Here is a 20,675-nt window from a genome sequence, read left to right on the forward strand (position 1 = left end):
GTACTTGGAGATAAGAGGACAATAAATTTATAAAAAATAAAAATCTTAACAATACTTTATGAATAATTCATTTCTGAATTTCAATACATATAAATAAACATTCTTATATAGTACAAGAAAACTATATGGAAAAATATCTGAGTACTAAAAATGCAATGGAAAATAATCCAATTACATAAAATAGCATTCAATGAACTGTGGTACACTGTATTTAATGCAATTTAATAATGCCTTTCAAAATACAGCTATTAAAATTGCTCACTAGGACAAAGCTGGGATGTATCAGATGAAAAAAGTAGGTAAAGAAATTGTAGATATTGGATAAATGCAACCTATGAGTATAATCACAGTCTAGAACAAATGCATTCCTAAATTTTGAAAATCTTTCTTAATAAATAAAATTAGCTTATCACTTGATAGATTTTACAGAGTAAAGGATTCCTGTAATTGAGTACAGTCTCATAATTTATGTTTTGGGTAAATACATCTTATCTCCCCAATAATTATATTCCACATAGATATTGGCTGAAGGTAGGTACATTTGTATTTTCATGTCATTCATTAAGTCAATGAATTTAAGTTGATATACAGATATAATAATGATACACAGTAGAGAACCAATTGTTATAGTTCTTATAGAAACCAAATTGTGAAACAGATTACCTTTTCTTTATTATCCAAAGAGGAGGAAAGTCTGGGACTGGAAGCTGAGCGCATGACACCTGCAGTGTCTTTTTCCTTCTGAGCTTCTTTAGATGCTGTGATTTCTGCAAGTGCACCGTAACTGCCCGTCTTTCTAAGTCCTAACCTCCAAGATGCAGGGGACTCATCTTTTCTCTCTTCTTCTTTGGGAGAAATTTTTGTAGCTGAAGCTGGAAACTGTTTTTATTTTATTTTTTAGGAAAAGGAAAAAAATTATCAAGACCGATCAGTCCTTAAACTGGAAAGAAGTTTACAGATTAAACACTTAAAAATTACAGTTAATAGTTTCAGAAGAAACACTTACTAAGCAGGTTAATGTCTTAGTCAAAATGTAAAGATCTAAAACTGAAAAAAGAAATATTACCTGTCGAGATGTTAGGTTTAAGAACACACACTCCACACTTTGTATCACACAGAAAAATTATGATGCAAATACAGAGAAGAGAAATGAGCACACCATAATGACTTAAAACCATGCATCGTTGAAACCAATATTCACATTAAACTTGTTATGTTGTAACCTAATATAAATCCTTGCACATGGAAAAGCCTCACCATAGATTTTTCACCCTTACTGGGCACAAGAACAATGCCAGTTTTGCGCAAGCCCTGCCTCCACGATGCGGGATCTACTGATTCCACCACAGGCATGATAGGAGCAATGAAATCATACTAAAGCCAATTAAAATAAGACAGGTAAAGAGACACAGATTGAAAGTTTGAAAATATAAAAGGAAGTTATGAGCAAAACAGACTTTTCTCCTTTTTTAAAAGAATTTTACAATAAAGTAAAACCCCGATACTGGGTAACTCTCCGATCTTTAATAAGAGTCACTGGGAATAAGTTCCAGTTTTAGTATAAGAGCATCCGAAAAAATCTAACTGAGAAACTTCTAATGCAGTTAAAGGCACAGAGAGCTGGTAATATTCTAGTATGGAGTGAACTACTGCACTTGAATTTTGTTTTTATTCACTTTGTACTAGGGTTAAAAAATTTTAAATCCATCATCAACAACAAAAGTAATCATCAATATATATCTAATCATAATATTTAATTCATTAATATTTTAAATATTATAGCCTTAAATTTATCATTGGATTTTTCTACCAAACATTAAACATGTCAACTAAAAACTATTTTTGTACAAATATTTATTTCACTTCAGTTTTCCAACAGCCCTAAAAATGAAACACCCATAATCTTTAAACTAGTTCACTTCATCAACTGCACTTACAGAGTTTAAATATTCAACCACAGTTAAATATAGACAGTTAACACAGCAACTAACTAGTTACTACAAGCACAGGATATGGATAATTAAACAATTAAACAACCCAAAACAACCTTTCTTTCATATTTATAGCCCAGGTTTACCGTAACAGAAGTTTAAAAGAACTTGTTAAAAGCACCATAATGTTGGATACTTTCTAGACAAAAAAATCTCTAGTATTTCCAGTAATTAATTCCTATCAATAAGGTTGAAAAGAGACTCAAGACATACAGCATTTCTCAGTTTCCAAAATGTGCACTGAGGCATTCAAGATGCAAGAACAAAATCACAGGAGTGCTGTGGAATGTTTTAAAATTTTAAGTGAAGTACAGTGACATCTGTTGGACACAGCACAAACTGCCATTACTAACTTTTTTGTAGTAACTACTTAATAAATGAAATAAAGAGGTATTCCTTTGGGCCAAATGGCACTGTGAAAAAAAATCAGTAAAACACTAAAGTCTCCCTTGGCTGAGAAAGTCCAGGAAGCTCTGTAATATTTTACTCAGTATGATAGGCACTGCGATGATTCCTTACTGATTTCAGAGTTTAAAGTCACACTACTCGAGAACACAGGCTGGCAAACTTTTTTTCTATGAAAGGTCAGGTTGTAAATTTTAGGCTTTAACTACTCATCTATGCTGTTACAGTACAAACCCAGCCATAGGTAACATACAAGTGAATGAACATGGGTGTGTTACAATAAAACTTTATTTAGGGGCAGTGAAGTTAGAATTTGTGTCACAAAATACTCTTTTTCTTTTAATCTTCCCCTGCCTCTGCCAACCATTTAAAAATATTAAAAGCATTCTAATTCGCAGACTGTACAAAAAACAGGTAGGGGGCCACGTTTGGCCCACAGACTATGGTTTGCTAATCCTCTCTGCCCCTAGAACCTTCCTCAAACTAGAAACAAATCTTACTCTTCCATGATAAAATAGTAAATAATATTTGCTCAATGTTACAACAGAAGCGAACATTTAACAAATGTTCACTTGTGTCAGGCCTAAAAGAAGTGCTTCATATGGGTTATCTCATTTAGTCCTGAAACCATCCAATGAAATAGAACTTTACTATCATTTTAGAGTTGAGAAAAATGAGGCAGTATTATCAAGTTAGAAATTTTGTTGCACTGTTAAAACTGATATACCTCCTCTCTATCTAACATAAATTGTAATTTAAGAACTGGTTATCTGTTTAAAGGCATCTTTCTATTTCTGGTATATAAATGAACCTCTTTGAGTTAACTCAAGTATACCTATTCCCTGAGATTTTTCTTTTTGTTTTTATAACCAGGACACTACTTTGACTTTCCTACTCTTCTGACTACCCCCATTCTTGGTCTTTTTGTTGCTGTCATTGTAACAAATTTCCTTGTCATAACCCTGTAACATAAGCACTCCAGTAGTCTGTTCTCATATATCCTATCTTCTCTTTATATTTCCTTCTGAGTGCTGGGAGTAGGGTCTTCTTTATATCCTCATGCATTGTATTCAGCTTCTTCTCAAATGTGTTATTCTGCAACTCAATCTCACTCCTAACGTCCCAGTTCCGAACTTCTATTTACCTGTAGAATGGACTATAGATAAGGAAAACTGGAACTGGAAACGGAAACAATGTGTAAAGTGCAACACCTTTATTTCCAAATCAGCTCTTCCTTGGTTCCCTATTTCTGTTACGGGCATCAGTAATCTATTCAATCCCTAAAAAAATTTTTTTTGGCCACATTGTGCAGGCATGTGGGATGTGGGATTTTAGTTCCCTGATCAGGGATCAAATCCATGGTCCCTGCAGTGGAAGCAGGGAGTCTTAACCACTGGACTGTGGAGGAAGCCCCAGTCCCCTGCATTTGCAACTTGAAAGTCATGTTAGACCTCTTCTTTGTCATCTTCCTGCAATTGTAAATTAAGTGACAAGTCTCTAAACCTCCTCCTCTCCTTTATATAAGACCACTGCCACTCTTCTGATTTATATTATCATGTTGGGAAACTTCAGTGACTTCCTAATAAACCTTCTCTCACTCAGTCTCTCGCCTTCAAATACACCTGTACATTGGTATCAGAATAATATTCTATAAAGAATAATTCTCTCACGGCCTTGTTCAAATATCTATGATTCCCTATATCTATCAGATCACAAAAACGTTACCATAGGAATGAAAACATTTCACAGTTTGGCTCTACTTTTCCTGTTTCACTTCATATATGTATCCTGTAAATTAATCAAATTTGACAACTCATTTTTCCTGAAAAAATACTCTATATTATCCCTACTTTGATCACATCGTTTCTCTTCTGTTTCAACAAACTATACAAACTCTCTTCTCTGTTAGGCTGAAATACTACCTACACATTCTTTAAGATCTATCACAAATGTTCTAACTCCATTACCTCAAATCAAAAATGATTTCTTCCATTTTAAAACCACTGTTTTACAATTATACACTTTTATTGGTATACTTCATATACCCACAGCACCTAGTCTTTTATTTAATTTTATTATATTAATAATTAGGTTCAATTAGCAAGAACATGTAATCAAGACAACTCTAAATTTTTACCATCTAGTAAAGACAATCTACATGTATTGGAATGTATGTGTAGACAGCAGAATAGATAATCTTTTTTAGAGATTCCAACAATATTTACTTTGACTACAGAGTTATATATATAAACATTGTTAGTTAAACTTACTGTTAAAATGTTAACTAACAATAAACTTACTGTTAAGATAAAATTTTAATATAAAACATTATTTAACTTATTAAGTTAAATAATGAAATAAACTTACTATTTAGTTAAATCATAAGATCAAACTAATGGTTTTACAGTTAATATATCCACAAATTATAGGCTTGATCTCATTGCTACAGAAATAGTTCTGCAATTTTAGCTGACAAGTCAACAACTGAAGAGAAGAACTTTTAAAGGGAATACATCTATGTTTCCCTATAGTTGTCAGGAGTTATTACAGAATATAAGTGATATTCAATACTGCTGTAGAGCTTTCAGGGTTGTGATCTATTCCTTGTCATGCATGTTCATGTGTATGTGTGTCTATTTATATAAGGCTTATGCACTGGTGGAAGAAGCTAGAGAACTTAAGACAACTGTGTCTAAAAAAACAGAAGTTGAGGAGTGAGTGGCAACCTAAAAATAGAATTCTTAATTACAAAATCTTTTATGATACATTTATAGATTAAGAATTCATCTAAGGAAATTTGTTAGGTCTCTAAGTTAAAGGGAAAATCTTAAAACGTTAAAAAAAAAACTAAAATGCTAAATTAAAGTAAATACATTATCACTGAATATAACAGGCTTTAAAAGTCATACATAATACTGATTAAATTTTAAAATACTTCATTCTTTTGTACAAGACTTTATTACTTTGAATAAAATTTGGCCATAAAACATAATGAACAAATACTGAAACAAAATAATCTTTAAAGTAATCTTCAACTTGAGAATAAAATGCAGTTTCTAAATATACAAATTAGAGAAACAATTGTCATTAGGTCAACTTAATTAAGAATTAGAATCAATTCTGATTAATAATTGGTAATAAAATAAGAACTTTTATAGAAAGGGATAATTGGCCCACTAATCTAACAGAGCTATTAAGTATTTGCTTTCAGTGAGGGCAGTTGGCATAAACTGAGAAGTAACCTGCCATAAATCTAGGGTTATGTTTGAGAAAAATATAATTGATAAGAAGCCTACTGTAATTATTTGACTACAGTAGGAAAGAGATTGCTTAGCTAAATACTCAAAAGACTAACAGCTGGCTTCTTGGCGGGAATGGAGCTTATGGGAACTTTTTGATAAATCTGTAGTTCTAACAGATAATAAATCAAAAGAGTTAAAGTTCAGTATTCACTTAAGAAGTAAAATGGGGTTCTATAATTAAATAAACCTTTAGTTAAAGCAGCTCATGGTAACTCCAGTTATGATAACTATCTTGAAAACTTTGCAGATAGACTGCTTCTGGAGAATTTAATTTTAAAGCATATATAAATTATGGCCATTTGAAGATAGTTTCTAATTGCATTTAAGAAGCCCTCAGTTCTAGAATATAGAAGGTGAGATGATTTAGTCAGAGTCTCCTGATATTCAAACTGTACAAGTTAAATTCATGTTATTTCTACCATTAAAAATTCACTCTACTTCTTTCCTTTGGAAGAGTTTCAAGGGAGGATTATTAATAACAGTATGGGTCTTTCTCTAGCTTATGATTTTAAAAGGCTCAAATTGTGGCCACTTGGTATCAAATCTAAAGAATAGCAAAACTGACAATATGATAGAACTGCTGTGGGGATTTAAAATTAGTCCTCAAACCAATGCAAACCAAATAATGTCAGAAAAGCAACAAAATAAGAAGTCCAAAGGCAGAGACATGATAAATGAATACAATGTGTAATTTGTGAGTGGACCTTTAATTTGAAAAATCAAAACATTTTGAAAAATTAAAAAAAAAATCTGAAAAGTCAAAAAATCTAGATTTGAAAAATCTAGAAAGGTGTTACTAGGAGGACAACTGGGAAAATTCTGAGTATGGTTTGTATATTAGCATAAATAATGTTTTATATCAATGTCAAATTTTCTAAGTATATTAATGTCACTGTGGTAATGAAGGATAATGCATTTGTACTTAAATACATACTCAAGTATTCAGGAATACTGTGTTACAGTGCAAGCAGTCAATTCTTAAAACAGTTCTGAGAAAAGAAAAAAAAAGGGTGAGTGCCTATGTGTGTGTGCATGCACAAACGTGTATGTGAGTGTGTGTTACACAGAGAGGGAAATGAGTTTGCTTATAAAAGACAGGTAAGGGCTGGTAGGGAGAAGCCTTTAAAACGAGACCAGTAGGTTAAAGAAAAAAAAAAAAAAAAAAAAACCCACAGAAAAACCCTTAATCTTTAATATGGGTTTAAAAAAGTATGGGTTCTGAAATATCAGGGAAAAGAAGTCTTGAATATCAACACACGAAGTTGGAAAGCACTGTTTGGTGGAGAAAGTAAAGTAGGAAGGATAATAAATAGAGAACAAAATAAGGAAGAGGAAGAAATGAAACTAACATTTTGGGAGCACTTAGTCACTAGCCAAGCTCTTTCAGTTACTGCTTAACAATGGTAACTTATTTTCTCTCTTTACTATCATTTTTGTTTTGTCCTTTTTAGGGAGAACATATAAGGAAGATAGTAACTCGCCTAGAGTCACAACAACTAACAAGAGGTGGGGTCAGCAGCTGACCTTTGGTTTGTTCAGACATACCTGGTGCTTTGTAAATGAACTAGAAAATCAAGATTCCAGTTCTCTTAGTGACCTGTGGCAGTTTTTTTCGGGCTTAACTTATACACACCTCAAATTACCAAAAAGTACCTTTACTCAATAGAAATAAAAGATACAAAACTCTTGTTTCTCAAAAGTCAAAGGAAATAAAAAACTACCATGTTCAGTAGTTTTTTATATGAAAAATTTTATTTTTCTCCTCTTTATTTTTTCAATGATTAACTAATATCAACTGCAAAAAGTATCTGAAAAAAGAATGTAACAGGTTCAGCAGAAATCTCAGTAAAGAAAAAGTATTTTTATTCTAAAACCTTAAACTTAGAACTGTCTTCATGCTTTAACTTAAATGGTACTTACACAGAATACATTTATTTTTTAACAAACACAATTTTGTTTTACCTTTTTAATAGGTGATGTAGGTGTTGGCTGACCAGATGACACAGTAGGTGTTGTAACAGCTACAGGAGCTGCTTGTGTACTAGAAGTATTGGCATTAGTTACAGAAGCCATGGGTTTTGTCTTATCTTTAGGAGGGAAAAAAAGAAAAAGAACATTAAGAGTCATGATTCTAGATGAGTTCAGTTTCAGAGGTATTTAAAATAGTATTTAATACTGTATTTCTGTTTTCCCACTATCATCTCTTTTAACAAGAGAATTTTTCAAGGAGTTTCTAGAAATGTTTCAATATGTACAAGACTTAAATAAGAACATGACACATAACCAGACTTTTAAGAATAAAAAGCACAAACAAAATCTGACTTTTGTACTTCTAACACTATGGAAGTTTTTAAAAAAAACTTTAAATTAATTTTTAAAACCTGAACACTTGAATACAACATAACTTCAAAAAATTCCATATTGCTTATCTAAAACTTATAGCTCTTTTTTGTTCTAGGACATCCGAAACTGCTCTTTGTCAGTAATTACATTCCTGTCAAACAGTTACATTTAAATGTCACAAAGAGCATTCCTTCTCACCCCTAAAAGGTATAAAGTTAAATGGGTACAACATAAGCTGAATTAGGTTAAATCTCTTCCAATGATGTATCAAGACAATTTCCAACTAATAATTGATCACTTAGAAAAAGATTTTTGAAATACTAGAAAAAAATCAATATGATGCTAGCAAAAATTCAAAGACTATTTGAACACAGAAATCAAACTAGCTTTTAGCACAAGTCACATATAAATTTAAACCTTTAAATTAACTATAATTTATAAATGAGCTAGAAAAGTTAACTTTTCAAATAGTCAAAAGTCATTTAACTGAGCTTTAAAGTATTCCTTTAGTTTCAAAATGGGATAGAACAGGTATCTTTCTATACTTCTGGGAAGAAATATACTGCTTTTAAAGCTCTATGAGACATTCATTTTTATTATACTACCTCTCTTCCCTATGTTAATAGGGCTGAAAGCATAATCTCAAACTATATCAAAGGACAAGGCCAAACTGACACATTTAAAAATCACTATTACCATAGCTGTTCAAATAAACTGAATGAGCTAAACTCAGTCTAATAAGCTTTTTTTCTCATTGTTAAATCTCTTTTCATTCAACAGAAGCTAAGCCTACTCAGCATAATTAAGTACAAATCATGTACACTCTTAATTAAACCATCCTCCTGGGAAACAATCCATCTAACTGAAGAGATTAATTCAATGAATATTTATTAAGTGCCTAAGACCTCAAGCATTGTCCTAAGCACTGGGGATATATCAGTCAACGAAAAGACAAAATAACTGCATAAAGCTTATAGTCTGGAAGGAGAAATAAAGTTCAGCATATTTTTTTGCATTTTCTCGTTTTTTCCTATTTTCTCTAGATTTAAAAATTTGTTTTATATTATTGAAATAAATACATACATCAAAGAATGTATATGCACATATGCAAACATTTATGGTTGGTTTATGAGTAATAATGAAACCAACCCCAGGTATCCATCATTCAACTTAAGTAAACATTATCAATGTTATTGAAGCCCTTTACATTCATTTGACTTCAACGAAGAATAAAAACTCCATGTCCTAAAGGAAAAAACAAAAAACTAAAAGCAAAACTATACTTCCCTTTCCTCATTCCCTCAACTACCTCTCAAAAATTTACAAATCATTTGGAAGGAAATTAAACTTTTGGTTGAGTCCCTATTTTCAATCTGATTTATATGAAACTGATTTAAAACTGGTTTTGTAAATATTTAACAAAAGAAAATCCAGCAAAATAGTTATTTAATATAAAATAGTTTCCCAAGGAAACAACCCTGCAAAAAGAAAAAAGAAACAGTTTAGAAATCATCAGGTCAAGCTGCAGCTCTATAGGGAAATGACTGCTTTCTCAAGCTTGCCAAATAAAGTATGATAAAGCCTTGTTGATGTTAAAAGTGAGAGAGAAGGAACCACACAGCATTTACATGGGTTAATTCTTGAGATCGAGTCAAATTTTCCTGGCACAACTAGCTACTAGCAACAGGAAGAACAAAATTATCAAGTACAATGCTTTAGAGAAACATTTAAAGTTAGCTTTCTGAGAAACTCAGCAGAGTGACTCGTATGCTTAAACTTCAAATTGGGAACTAACATAACACAATTTGATAGTGATTAGTTCTATTCATATTTACAGAATAGAAGACTTTAAAGAACTATCCAGATAACCTAGTCTAATTCTTTCCATTCTATAAACAACAAAATTTCAACCCAAAGGTCAGGAGGTTTGCTAAATAGCAGTGCCCAGCACTGAGAGTTTGTATGCTGTTGCTGTTTAGTCGCGTCCAACTGAACGACCCTATGGCCTGCAGCCCACCAGACTACTCTGTCCGAGGGATTTTTCTGGCAATATTGGAGTGGGTTGCCATTTTCTTCTTCTGGGGATCTTCCTGACCCAGGGATCGAACCCGTGGTTTCCTGTTTGGCAGGAAGATTTTTTTTTTTTTTTTTAACTCTATTTAGAAAGGCTAAAATGACTGTATGCTAATTTGAACAGGTATGCTATACAAGAAAATTTCATTTCATTTTTTATATCCTCCAAGTTGGATTCCATTGTATATGCTTTGTTCTTTCTTCAGACCTCTTTAACTTCAGACTGGAGGTGAGCAGAAATATGGCTTACTCCTTTCCCCTTAAATCATTCTCAGGCTCCAGACAAGGAGCTGGACCTCTGAGAAATCTTAACTGGCAGTGGTAGCTTTTAACTCTGGAGGCTTTTCAGGAGTATATAAGACAAGGAACAAGCTGCTCCTCTCTCAGCTCTTTCCAGGAATCTGACCCTAAGCAGACTGAAAGGCACTGTAAGACAAGATTAATCTACTGCCATTGGAACAACCTGCATTCACCCTGGGAGGCAGGTGAATCCCTGGGGACTGGTGATGAGATGCTGCAGCATCACCATAATCCACACTGGGATACGTCCTGTCCTGTCCTGTCCTCCAACTTGGAAGCTCCTTTGAATCAAACCACATTTTCACGAGAGTTCTTTGTGATTCCTGAGCATTTGAAGTGCGTCCGAACCTGAAAGCTGTGGAAAAATGAGCTGGCAAGCGGATTCTTTACCACTGAGCCACCAGGGAAGCCCAGTGAGTTGTATAGAAAAGATCAATTAAGAAAAATTAGGTAACAAATCTCTGAGCTATCTGGACTTCCAGTTCTTGAATTCTTCTTATGAGCTAGGAGATCTGGGTGCTAGTCTTGGTGCAGATGTGCCTGTAGTTTGATTTGTAATGACATATTTTACTAGAGGACAGAAGAGCCTAATATACTACACTCTATGAGGTCAAAAAGAGTCGGACATGACTTAGACTGAACAACAAGAAAATTTTACTAGAGACTAGGGGCCAAAGCATATCTCACAGAGAGGAGATTAACTACAGAAAACTAACTTTCAGTTCAGTTCAGTTGCTCAGTCGTGTCCACTCTGCAACCCCATGAATTGCAGCACGCCAGGCCTCCCTGTCCATCACCAACTCCCGGAGTTCACTCAAGCTCATGTCCATTGAGTTGATGATGCCATCCAGCCATCTCATCCTCTTTTGTCCCCTTCTCCTCCTGCCCCCAATCCCTCCCAGCATCAGAGTCTTTTCCAATGAGTCAACTCTTTGCATGAGGTGGCCAAAGTACTGGAGTTTCAGCTTTAGCATCATCCCTTCCAAAGAAATGCCCGGGCTGATCTCCTTTAGAATGGACTGGTTGGATCTCCTTGCAGTCCAAGGGACTCTAAAGAGTCTTCTCCAACACCACAGTTCAAAAGCATCAATTCTTCGGCACTCAGCTTTCTTGACAATCCAACTCTCACATCCATACAAGACCACTGGAAAAACCATTGCCTTGACTAGATGGACCTTTGTTAGCAAAGTAATATGCTTTTTGAATATGCTTTTGAATATGCTATCTAGGTTGGTCATAACTTTCCTTCCAAGGAGTAAGCGTCTTTTAATTTCATGGCTGCAGTCACCATCTGCAGTGATTTGGGAGCCCAAAAAAATAAACTCTGACACTGTTTCCACTGTTTCCCCATCTATTTCCCATGAAGTGATAGGACCAGATGCCATGATCTTTGTTTTCTGAATGCTGAGCTTTAAGCCAACTTTTTCACTCTCCTCTCACTTTCATCAAGAGGCTCTTTAGTTCTTCTTCCCTTTCTGCCATAGGGGTTTGTGATCTGCATATCTGAGGTTATTGATATTTCTCCCAGCAATCTTGATTCCAGCCTGTGTTTCTTCCAGCCCAGCGTTTCTCATGATGTACTCTGCATATAAGTTAAATAAGCAGGGTGACAATATACAGCCTTGACATACTCCTTTTCCTATTTGGAACCAGTCTGTAGTTCCATATCCAGTTCTGTTGCTTCCTGACCTGCATATAGGTTTCTCCAGAGGCAGGTCAAGTGGTCTGGTATTCCCATCTCTTTCAGAATTTTCCACAGTTTATTGTGATCCACACAGTCAAAGGCTTTGGCATAGTCAATAAAGTAGAAATAGATGTTTTTCTGGAACTTTAAATACTTGTATTTGAGTCAATTTAAATTTCAATGGTGTCATTTTATCTTTCAAATGAACTGAACAAATTTAACTGAAGTATTATTAGATAAACATGTACATTAATCATATTTAAATGAGTAAACTTTAATTTTACACAATATATGAAAATTAATGTTTATTACAGAGTAATTATTATACAGTATCCATGTAAAGCAGGTATTATTACCCTGATTTCAGAGAAATCAGATTAAATAACTTACATCCATAATTACATGCATGAATCAGTTCATGTTCTTGAACACTGTACATGCTGATTTTCATATAATTTGCTTTTATAATTAGAAATATTTCAATTAGCATGTTATACAAATAAATTTTAATATTCAATGACTACCTGTTGTTCTACTTCCAATTTTACTTATACTACTGTGTCATCAAGGCAAACGATATGCTGACTTACCTGACCAGCAATGTGATAGCAATAAATAAAAAATTATTAATCAATCCCTAGAGTCTAAAATCTAGCCATTTATAAACCTCAAAAACTCTTTGTGTATTTCCAAAAAATAATTTACTTGTAGTACTAGTAAGTTCAAGAAAATAAGGAAATTCATAACAAAGCACCTGGCAACAAAGCTAGCCTGTACCTGTTTAGCAGTATCTTGTTTTTAATGGGAAATAGAATTAACAATATGTTCCTTGACATGTTTATTTAGTAAACTTTAACTTCTCACATTTTCTTAGAGAAAATATTTTGCTGAGTGAGTAAAAATAGTCTGATTCAAAACTGCTGTTGTTGAGTCCAGAGGAAACAGGGGGAGTTCAAGGGATTCTAGGGCTCCTTTGTGTTTACCACTTGATCACCAAACTAGTCCTGAGATTATGATGATAGTCTTGCATTAATAAAAATCTTAATGGAAATGAAATACTATTTCTGGTAAATATGTTAAAATGCCAAAATGCCAGGTTACACAACTCAAAGATGGCAATACTGGAATCTCAAACTCTTCAGAAGTTTTGAGTGATTAGGCAGTAAAGAATAAAAGCAATTCAGTAAACAAAATTTATAAAAATGTGAGCCAGAGGAAAAAAATATAGAAACTATACCCTTGATAATAAAAAGGATTTAAATTGTTATAGCAAAACAATCTGGCAGCATCTGTGAAAAATGAAAATATGACTCAATGATCCAGTTTTTCAGTATATCTATTAGAGAACCTCTTGGACATATACACAGGGAGATAATTATAAAATGACTGCTCCAGGACTGTTTACAATAAAACACTGGGAATTAGGTTAATTTTTTATCAAAAAGGAAGTCAATGTATTTAATGAATATTATACAGTAACTGAAGGGATAGATTATATATAAAAAGATACAGATAGATAGAAACAAAACTTTTAAGTAAAAAAAAAACAAGCTGCATAACGATTTCTAGGGTAGAAAATGAAACACAAAACAACCTTATAATTACTATATATTATTTTTGAATGTAAGATAAGAGTATAACAATGGATTAGGAGATTCAGGAAAAAACTCATGATAGTGATTTGGGAAAGAAATGAAAGAGAAGTAGACTAGGGTGATGATTAAAGAAGACAACAGTTTTAATTTTATTAAAAGAAAATTAAAAACAAATATAGCTAAAAGTCAATAGCTGCTTAGTTTTGGTAGTCTGAGTATGAAAGTTTATTATATTTTTCTATATATTTAAAATTCCTCAAAACAAAATAAATTTCCCCACACGTCTACAGGAAAAATTCTTGGGACTCAGTCCCAACTTTCTATTACTCAGGAAATACTTGGGAGCCAGCTTCCTGTACTTGGGTCTCAGAAAGCAGCAGGAGCATTCTTGAATTGCTGGGAACCCATCTAATCCTATCTGTACCACCCAAAAGGAGTCTTCAAAGCTTCTTCACCTTCTTCAAACTTAAAAATATAAGTCAGTGAAACACAAAGGTGATCAAGAGCATCCAGGTAATTAGAGAACAATACAATCACAACTATACTTAACATTCTAACACTCCTGAAAGGTAATTTACAGGCTTGTTGCTGGCTTGGCAGGTATCTTAAATAGCATGTCAGTCTGAAAAGTTTCAAAATTAAAGTCTGACCTCATCTTACTTTATAGTTCATCAAAATTTCACTAAAAATCCTTTTATCCTTCACATTTTACCTGTTTCAGCTTCTGATTCTGAGTCATCTTCCTCATCTTCTTCACTAGAGCAACTAGATTCATCTTTCTTTCCTTCTTCTTCATCATCAACCTTTTCTTGTTCCAGAGATTCAATACGGGATGCATTTTTCTCAGGCTCAATAATCAATGTCTCTTTACTGTAAAAGGAAAAAAAGCCTTAAAATAATTATAAAAACAAAAGGTCAAAATACAATATAAATGTATTAATTTTTCTCAGATCCACAAAATCTAATAACCATATCTGTGGCTATCATGCCAACTCATTTAAAAAAATAACAAAATCTCCTTTAATATTTTACTTACTTTTTAAAGGTCTTCTGTGACTGATTATTATCCATATTAGCTGTTGATTCAATTAGTGGAGATTTCTTTTCCCGTTTTTCACTATGGAGCTTTATAAAAGTTACGCAAAGAAAAATAAGAATACTATTAAAATAATATAAATCAGCAAAATACAGAATTTAAAATAGTAACAAAGTAGCCTCCCAAACACTAAATGAAAACAAACAGATAGAACAAAGATTTAAATTTTACCTAAAAAGAAAAGGGCTTGGATAAAGAATAAAAAAGAACTAGACAGTTAAAAATGTCCACAAAGGAGAGTTCTCCGGTGGTCCTGTGGTTAAGATTCCACCCTTCTGTACAGAAGGCACAGGTTCAATTCCTGGTCGAGGAACTAAGATATGCTATGCAGCCAAAAAAAAGGCGGGGAGGTGCTCCACAAAGGATTAAGTTGGATTTTTTTTTTAAAGATCCCTCCAACTTTAGTTTACTGAAAAAGCCAGAGTCCATTAATCATTTAGGGTGTCTGATAATACTTAAAACAATTGCTTCCTAGTTATAGGAAGCAATATATATATATATATGTATATATATATTGGTATGTATATATATATAATATATATATATATATAATATATGTAAAAAGCAAAACTGTTTGCTTTTCTAGGGTACGCTATTTTTGAAATCTGAGATTGTCTCCACCTTCTAAGCAAACCTCCTTATGAAATCACAAAAACATTATTGAGAACATACACATTATACAGGGCTTCCCTGGTGGCTCAGTAGGTAAAGAATCCACCTACAATGCAGGAGAAGGGGATTCGATCCCTAGGTTGGGAAATTCCCCTGGAGGAGGGCATGGCAACCCACTCCAGTATTCTTGCCTGGAGAATCCCGTGGACAGAGGAGCCTGGGGGGCTACAGTCCATGGGGTCGCAGAATTGGGGTCGCAGAATTGGACACAGATTAGCAACTGAGCACACACGCACATACATTATCTAAGTATTCCTTTGGGAAGGGGAGGCTAGAGAAATGGGGAAAGGGCAACACAAAAGGCTAAAAAAATACCACCACTACTCCTTTATTCTCATTTACTGTCATTTAATTTGTTTGCTGGGAATACCTAAAAACCAAACAGTACAAAATATTATAAGAACACCTTTTCAACTGTCTGAAATTCAGTGTTATAAGGGGATTCACTAATAGAGACAATTTTTAGATAGTCATCAAACATACCAGATTTTGCTTCTTTTGCAACTCTTCTAAATATCCTAAAATGTCCTCATCTGCTACATCAAAGGCTGTCTGGCCCTACACAGAAAACAAAGGGTTGGTGATGATAAAAAGTTATCAATAAATTATGCCCTCAGTGATTCTCTATAAATCTACAGAAAGAATTAGGTAATTTTTTTTATAGTAGCTACAAAACATGGTACAAATGATTTGAAGTAGATAAATGAAAAATCCATGTGAGGAAGAAGCAACTGATATACATCCCCTTACTTATTTTGGTAACAGCTTTATTGATCTATAGTTCACATACAAGTCAACTATTTAAAGTATGCAATCCAATGGTTTTTAGTATATCCACGAGTATCACCACAACCAGTTTTAGAACATTTTCATCATCCTCAAAATAAATGACATACCCACTGCAATCTCCTCACCATTCCTCCTTGCTCGCCCAGTCTAAGGCAACCACTAACGTACTTCCTGTTACTATAGATTCTTGTTACCTATTCTGGACATTTCATATGAAAGGAATCATACAGTATACAGTCCTTTGTGACTGGCTTCCTTTACTTAACATACTGTTTTCAAGGTTCTTCCATGTTGTAGTAAGTATCTACTTCATTCTTTTTTCAATTGCTGAATATTATTCCATTGTATTGTACACCATAGTCTGATAATTTATTCACCGGCTGATGGACATCTGCATCTGCTTTTGCTTTTCTGGTATATAATGAATAACACTGCTATGAACATTTGTATACAGGTTTTTGTGTGGACATCTGTTTTAATTTTTTTGGGTATAACAGCTACAAGCAGAATAACTGGGTCATGTAGTAACTCCAAGTTTGCCGTTTTGAAATCTTATTTCTATTTTACCACCATAAAAATTAATTAAATTCTTACTAGAATACTAAGATAAATATATGCATTTCAAATATACTTAAAAGTTCATCTAGCCACAGGTATGACTTAGTTTCAAAAATCAGTCCAGACAAACATCTGTCAATCTGTTTTTATTCACAGTGGGAAAGACAATTTTAAAGAGCTGGTGGCCAAAAATAATAAGGATTTTTCTTGTTGCCGGCTTAGTCCTTATAATAACCCTACTGGTACAAGTTTCCAGAACACCAGAAAGTTCATTGTTTAGAATATACTCTACCTTATACATTTGTAAAGTTTTAATTTATGAGTTTTTAAATATAATATCAATGGAAGAGCCTCATAAGTAGCGGGAAAAGACTTAATAATAAAAATGAATAAACAACTGACAATTATGGAAAGCTTAACACAATTATATAATGTATAGTCTCATAATATTTTAAAGACTAAAACTCTATTTTTAAAAGTTAAAATATTTAAGGTACATTTAAAAGGCCTACCACTTTGTTGACCATCTCCATATCACACAGATTGTCCACTAAAATCCGACATGCTTCTTCTTTACCCCAATGAGCTGCAGCATGAAGAGGTGTCCAGCCATCGTAATCTTTAATATTAACATCATAGCCTGCCTGTATTAAAAGTCTAAACAAATTACAGTGAATTAGATAATCATTAAAATCTAGAAATGAGTGAATATAATCAACAGCTGTATACCATGCACTTAAACAAAAATTTGCAATATATTTCTTTTCATAGTTCAAAATTTCTCCTCCCCTCAACAAATTAACTAGGGCAAAAAAAAGTAATTCTCAGAAAACACTGAAATAGAGAATCCTGAGTTACTGCCATAATAATGAATTCAGTTTTGATCAATTCCTCATAATTATTCCTCTTAATGACTGTGTCTTATGGTTTGGTATGATATTGATTCTTATTAAGATGTTTCTAACTGAAATTTTCACAGGGAAGTCTATGATTTTTCAAAACTACTAGATCAATTTGTATGTTAAACTGATTTATTATAGGAAATGGCTTCCATATGATATATCATGTCAGGCTGAACATGTTCTCAAAATATACTGGGATTAAACAAACATTTGTAGTGTTATTGTTGCTTTCCAGTTAAGGAACTGGTTTATGAAAGCTTTCATGAACCTTTATGATCTACCACTGGAAATTTTCACAAGAAAATGACAATCTGTTAGAAACAAAACAAAGCAAAACAAGTATTCTGAGGGGTTGAGTCTATTTTCTGTAGCAGTAGAAAGCAGATATTCTAATCATCAACAAAGCTAGAAAACAGGAATACATTTTAATACAATGCAAAAAGTTACATAAATGTTAGTATGCCCTTCTAACTATATATTGACATCAACTTTTATTTAGAAATTAAGCTCATAGAGATCAAAGAATGGGTCTATAAATTGCACACAGCACAGCCCCACACACAAAGGCGAACACTAAATACCTCATAACTCAAATCTGGTTAACCTTTACCTTACTTTCCAAGATGTTGACCTTGAGAAGGGCTTCTTTTTACCTACAGGAGGTGGTAGTGATAGCTAACATATAATCATTTATTTATGTTTAAGAACTGATTTCCCTATTTCCTAACAATATCTAAAGAAGATGTTTCTATTTATGGCTCCATAGTGGAACCATCTTAAGAACTTGTTTAAAAAAAAAAAAAAAAATTCCCCATCTCCACCCCAGTTCCACTGAATTAATCAGCATTTTGGGAGATGGGCCCTGTCAATCTGTGTTTTTAATAAGTCTTCCATATGACCTCACATCACTGCCTGTTATATGACTGCAGATCAACATTTAAGAGCCACTGATCTACAAAACAGGCTAGTAGATATAAGTCTGAAGCTTTAAGTTAAAAAAATATCGCCACTAACACATACATTATCAGATATTTTATTAATAGGGAAAAATAAAAATATATCCACAATTAGGAAATATGAACTGTAATAATGTTAAATACCCTGCGTGGTATTCTAAGTACTGGGGAGTCTGTGTGGAGAGAAAAGTAGAAACATTCCCCTCTCCCCGCTCCCAACTATAAGGCTCTCTATATACCAGGCCATGCAAGGGTACTCCAAAAATGTAAGATGGTATTTATTATACTCAAGGAACTTCTAATGGAGGACAAAAGTCAAGTAAAACAACAATCAACCCTCACAGACACGTTTACAGTGAAGCTGCTTTAGAAGTACAGGGCTGAAAAGCCTAAAAGTCAGCTGAAAGGGGCTGTGTGTTTGCAGGGAGGGGATAAAGGGGGAGATGCTGACATCCGAAACGGATCTCTTCTATTTATTTTTGATTTCATATGTTCTTTCCTAAGTAATACACTCCCAAGTTTCAAAAATAAAAAAGAATAAATGACTATATAGGAAAGTCACTTTCCCATTGCTGACCTTTAGCCAACCAGCTTCCCCTCCCCATAGATAACCATACTACAATTTTTGATTAGATCCTTACAGAGAGATTTTAGGCATATATATAAACAGATACAACTTAAATTTAAAAAATAAATAAATAAACACAAATGAGGCACAGTTCTATCCTTGGGTTGACACTTAACACATCCTATTGCTCCTTTCATATATTAGGTAGTGTTTTAATCATTACAGAGTATTCTAGTGAAAGGATGCATCATAATCTAGGCAATCACCCACTCCAATCATAAACAACGCTGCTGGCACATACCTTATTTCCTAGGGGAGAGTAAGAATATCTGTAAAAAAAATTCCCAGAGGTAATGCTGCTAAACCAAAGGATAACTGTTACTTTGATAAAATTTGCTCAATAGTCATTTTTAGTTCTACCAATAACATAAGAGAGTGCTTTTTCCCAACTTTGTCGACACTGTGCCAAGCATTTTGATCTTTGCCAGTATGATAGATGGAAAATGATGATTCATTGCAGCTTTATCTGCAATTATTATGAATGAGGCTGAGCTTTTTTTCCCATAGACTGAAGAGCCTTGAACTGAGTCAAAGAATCAAAAGGAATTTACTTCTAAGTTGAAGAGATGGTGAATGAAGGTACCTAGACAGAAGTAAGAGTATGCTTTAAGACATCATGACAGAACTTAAAGAGGATATATATAGTTGGACTCATGAATGTCTGAGGATCAGTGGTAGCAGCTTAGCTTGACAGAGAAACCAATGGCCAGATGACTGATGGTCTTATGTGCTAGGCTGAAGAGTTTAAAATTCATCACAATTTCTAAGAATCTTAACGAAGGACATTAAGAGTCTATATAACTAAATTACAAATACCACTTGGAAGCAGTCTAGAAATCCATTTAATAGGGCAATCTGGTACTCATATATACATTCACAGAAACAAGAATTTTAAGAAACAAAATTATCTTCACCATATGTAATACTCTTTGATATTTTCAATTATTTTCTTTTAAATGCTGTTTGCAATTCACTAAGTGCATTTCATGACCCACACTAATGGGCCTTGAAAGTTTGGAAAAGTTTTGTACTAGGGAGAAACAGATGAGACAAGGAAACTAATTAAAGAGTTAAATGTACCATTCTAGGAGAAGGCTTAAGTTCCTGAAGTGAGCAGAGACTGAAATAGGAGGAATCTAGAATAACTGACCCATCACTGTTCTTACGGAAGAGAGGGAATAAGGACAGATTTATATTAGAGGCCCAGGTGGAACAAGCGCAACATAAAGGGTGCAGTAGATTTTGCTGAGGGCCAGTCTTATTAGCTTTCACATACATATAACAAAAGTTATGCAATGAATTCTTTTTTTATACATAGTTGCCAACACCTTTGCATTGCATAAGAAAAAACCAAAACGCAAATTTGTTGTGACATAAAAGA

General features: G+C 33.5%; 1 protein-coding gene across 11 annotated transcripts in view; it reads right to left on the reverse strand.

The window, feature by feature from the left end:
• Positions 1 to 20,675, reverse strand: part of PPP1R12A (protein phosphatase 1 regulatory subunit 12A) — a 166,529-nt gene that overhangs the window by 44,823 nt on the left and 101,031 nt on the right. For 10 of the 11 annotated variants that reach the window (XR_015163451.1, XM_086398836.1, XM_086398837.1 and 7 more), the window contains exons 5-10: positions 17,321 to 17,465; positions 15,945 to 16,019; positions 14,730 to 14,818; positions 14,406 to 14,563; positions 7,661 to 7,785; positions 664 to 879 (exon numbers count right to left, since the gene is read on the reverse strand). Coding sequence is in view for 10 of the 11 variants with exons in the window: in XM_086398836.1 (XP_086254962.1) it covers positions 664 to 879; positions 7,661 to 7,785; positions 14,406 to 14,563; positions 14,730 to 14,818; positions 15,945 to 16,019; positions 17,321 to 17,465 (808 nt within the window). In the remaining variant the exon portion in view is untranslated. Of the gene's footprint in view, positions 1 to 663; positions 880 to 1,257; positions 1,375 to 7,660; positions 7,786 to 14,405; positions 14,564 to 14,729; positions 14,819 to 15,944; positions 16,020 to 17,320; positions 17,466 to 20,675 lie in introns of all 11 variants that reach the window. The other variant, XM_086398844.1, reaches the window with a different exon arrangement.

This window comes from Bos grunniens, chromosome 5 (genome assembly GCF_055505025.1).
Source record: "Bos grunniens cultivar Pamir isolate PY7600 chromosome 5, Bosgru_T2T1.0, whole genome shotgun sequence".
Lineage (NCBI taxonomy): Eukaryota > Metazoa > Chordata > Mammalia > Artiodactyla > Bovidae > Bos > Bos grunniens.